Below are 4,351 nucleotides of genomic sequence, written 5' to 3' on the forward strand. Positions count from 1 at the left end.
TACAGCAGAGTTGTTATCTCATTGTCTTTATTCTTGCAGAAGAGTGAAGAGATACCACTATCAGAAGTTACCTTCCATTTCTTCTAAAGTTCTCAGGTTGTTTTACTATATATACTTATTAGAATTATATTTTGTTAGCTAAGTTGAAACAGTACTGTTGTAACTCTGGGTTCGCTCCGCAGGTATACATTCGTGCCAGTCACGATTCTTCAAATTTTGATCATGGCATTGTGTTTGTCCTCTTTTTTAGTGATTACTTTTTTCCAACACTCTAATATACTACTCTCTCCTTTTGAATTGAATTTCAATTTGACAGTTTCTAACTTGAGAGGAAACTTTCCTGTTGAATTCACTCTCTCTAGCTTCATATTCATATTCATACTCCCCCATTCCCAATTTATGTGACACTTTTCGTTTTTTGAGATTCAAACAATTTCGAGAATTTGTGCATGGAATCTTCAATTTTTTTGAAATGAAATTTATATATTTGTAAACTACGTAAAAAGTATTATAAGTCACAATAATTGATAATTCAAAATGTTTAAAAGATCTATGAAAATTTTACGAATAAAGATAGACTTGTTTGAATCTTGAAATCTGAAAAGCGTCACATAAAATGGGACGGAGAAAGTAATTATATATTAGTGAAGTTGCATATTTGTCTTTCAACTCCCTGTATAATCCAGATTATAAGTACTCATGGATCCTTTCTTATTCGTCTTACCAAACTATCCTGAAGTGACCCATTAATTATATACAACAACATACCCGTGAAATTTCACTTAGTGGGTCTGGAGAGGACAGAGTGTATACAGATCTTACTACTATCTAGTGGAAGTAGAGAGATTATTCCCGAAAGACCCTCGGCTCACGTTAATTATATAAAAAGTTTAAAATAATATTTATATATTTTAAGATGACTTAGGTTGTACGTCTCTCATGTAGTTCCAAAACCATGTGTCTAATATTCATGCAAGGTGAATATGACATAGCTCTCCTTGTTGTTGCATACAGCAGTATGCTTATGACACCAATAACCATTTCCACAGCCATACATCAGGCTTATACCTCCAAAAAAAATATCCATTCACTCTTTGAAGAGCCACCTTCTGTCCCCTCTAGAGCCTTCTCACCGCCATACTTCACCACTATAAATTAAATTGATAAATTCATCATCCTCACTCAGCATATCCTAAACCACTGATAGTCTCAAGTGAAAAGAGATCACTTACTATATAGTCCTAATTCAAACTCTTGGGACCACTTTATTCTACTTAATCATGGTGGAATTTCATGAAATTGTTGAGCCTTCAAGTGATCCTATGAGAGAGTTGTTAGAAGTTGGAGATGATGAAGAAAATGTCAGTTACAATGATCTTAAGAAACGGATGTGGAAGGACCGGATGAAATTGCAGAAGCTCAAAGCAAAGCGAGACATGAGCTCGTTTAAGGATGAGAGTGATGAAACACAAGCTAAGCAAGAAGAACAATCTCGTCGCAAAAAGATGTCAAGAGCTCAAGATTCAATTCTCAAGTACATGGTTAAGATCATGGAGGTTTGTGAAGGTCAAGGCTTTGTTTATGGAATAGTGGGGGAAAAGGGGAAACCGGTTAGCGGATCATCGGATAGTTTAAGAGAATGGTGGAGGGAGAAGGTGAGATTTGAACAGAGTGCCCCTGCTGTCATTGCTGATTTCTTGCCCAAATTAGTAGAGGACAACATTATTTTGGATACTTCCTCCAATATTCATCTCTTAGAAGATTTGAGAGATGGTACTTTAAGCACACTCCTTTCTACCCTCATGCAACATTGTGACCCCCCACAAAGGATTTTCCCTTTAGAAAGAGGATTAGCCCCACCTTGGTGGCCTACAGGGAAGGAACTCTGGTGGGGTGATCAAGGCTTATCTCAAGAACAAGGTCCACCACCTTATAGGAAGCCTCATGATCTCAAGAAGGCATGGAAGGTAACTGTTTTGGCTGCAATCATCAAGAATATGACACCCAATTTAGATAGAATGAGGAGGTTGGTGACACAGTCCAGGAGCTTACAAAATAAGATGACAGCCAAAGAAACAGCCACTTGGTCTAAATTGGTTAACCAAGAAGAAGCTCTTGTCAATTTAACTGACAAGTCTCTCAAGATTTCATCTTCCGAGGAAGAAGAAGATGTTGCTTTGGTAACCAAGAATGTATTTGTTGATGGATCTGCTCGGAGGAGAAAAGACAAGAGGAAGTGCAACTTTGAGCATGACACAAGGTGTCCCATTCGCGAAAATGGTGGTCTGTATGACCAAGAAAGTATCAATAACTTGGTTGAAGCACAAACGCTGCCTCGTGAAGAATGGATAGCTAAAGAAGAAGAAATTTCTCCACATGATTGGATGAACATGGAGATCCAGAAGAGCTTCAACAATTACGATGCACAATTTACTGCGTGTAGCGGAATTCAGAACAATTTCGAAAGCTATTCAGGAGAAAATGTCCTTGAACAGCTTCTCTCTTATCCAGCGACTTGTGGAAGCATGAACATAGATGGAACTCAATTAGAAGCTGATCTAAATCAAGAGATTGCTACTTCTATTTGGGATTTTTAGTAGGAAGATAGATTGAGTAGTGCACTAATAAGAGTTGTTGCTAGAAAGACAAATGTTTTGTTGACTGCATTTCTTCTTTAAGAAATTGAGTTATGAACACAGAGATAAAACATGGACATAGATAAAACCCTTATTGCAAGTTTCTAATATTATGAATCTTTTTAGAATTTGGATTTCAGATACATATATTTCCATGTATCTCGATAGATGGTTCAAAATTATGTGTAATTTGTTATAGATACACTGTATCCAAGTGGATTCACGTGAAGCTGACTCTATCACTCGCTTCTCTCCTCTCTCACTTTGCCACTCTCCCTATCTTGCTTGCCTCTCTCCCATTAAGAATGTAATTTGTATTCCATTAGTGTGATTACATGTATCTGGGATACATAGACTATCTTGCTCGCCTCTTCCTTCTCTCGCTTGCCTTTCTCTCTATTTTAATGTATTTATAACAAAAACACATGTATCTGGATGTATCCAACTTGAAATGATTTAAAATTATTAATTAGTAAGACGATTTGTAATTATTTCAAACTATACAAAAATTAGTAAATATGATAAAAATATCTATCTAATTAGGTAGTTTTTTCACACAAAAAATTAGAACTGCAATCTTTTGTATCCTTTTTTTCTATTTTGACTTCTTGATCCTATTGTTATGTTTTGCTGACCATTAAAAAGGAGTCTCCATTGGGTTATTTATGGGAACACTTTACAGCTCGACAACATATGTCATTCATGTAATTACTCTCATTTTATATGGGTTAGTTTAACTTGATATACAATTAAAAAAGTAAGAAAGACTTTTGAAATTTGTGGTCTAAAATAAATGATAGATGTTTGTATGGCTATAATCATTTTCATTAAGGTTAAAACAGATATTTAAAAGTTAAATTGTTATTAAATGTAAAATCATGTCATTCATTTTGAAACTGACTAAAAAAAGTGAGTCACATAAATTAGGACAAAAGAAATACTACTATATTTATATTTTTTTTCAGCTTACACCTACAAAGTCAATACTCTTTTAAGATACTTCTAGAAACCATCTAAGTTCTTTCTAAAAAGAATTTTTCTTCTTTTTTGTCTTATTTAGGAAATGATTTCTGATCATCGCTTGTGGTGTTAGATTAGAAAAGTGACTATATCATTTCAAGGTTGACCTTAATGAACTTGATGACACACTTATAAAGTTTTTCGATTCGAAATATTGGGTAAAGTGTCTTTATTTCTAATATAAAATGTTGATCAATGTTGATAATTATTGATAGTGAATATTAATGGATGTAATGATGATTGTTGGTGATGATTGCTAATAGTGATGATGATTGACTGTAGTCGATAGTAATGGTTAGTTGACCTGAGGATTATGGTTGTGGATAGTAGGTGATGATGGGTGGTAGGTGAAAGTAGATATAGTGACCGTGACATTCTAAGGATATGAAGACTTTGTACTTAATTTCGTTTGTCACCTAAGCCCTTCTAATCAGAATTTTGTCAATAGAATTCTCGAACTCACTAAGCCACATCATTTTATACTCTTTTTTGAACTACTCAATGGTGTATGAATTACAAAATACATACACATAGATTTCCACATCATTTTAAAATGGGAGAAGGGAAGGATTTACCCCTGAACTTTAATAAATGGTACGTATATGCCCTCTGTTATACTTTGCGTCCACATAAACCCCTTCCATCCAATTATAGGTACACATATACCCCTCTCACTAACGGACCCCGAATTTCTT

General features: G+C 34.8%; 1 protein-coding gene across 1 annotated transcript; it reads left to right on the forward strand.

Moving 5' to 3' along the window:
* The first annotated feature begins 1,280 nt into the window (after window positions 1–1,280).
* On the forward strand, window positions 1,281–2,597 carry LOC125858150 (putative ETHYLENE INSENSITIVE 3-like 4 protein). Its single transcript, XM_049537839.1, has one exon. It carries the CDS (start codon window positions 1,281–1,283, stop codon window positions 2,595–2,597), a length of 1,317 nt encoding a protein of 438 aa, XP_049393796.1.
* Window positions 2,598–4,351: the final 1,754 nt, after the last annotated feature.

Source organism: Solanum stenotomum, chromosome 3 (genome assembly GCF_019186545.1).
Source record: "Solanum stenotomum isolate F172 chromosome 3, ASM1918654v1, whole genome shotgun sequence".
Classification (NCBI taxonomy): Eukaryota; Viridiplantae; Streptophyta; class Magnoliopsida; order Solanales; family Solanaceae; genus Solanum; species Solanum stenotomum.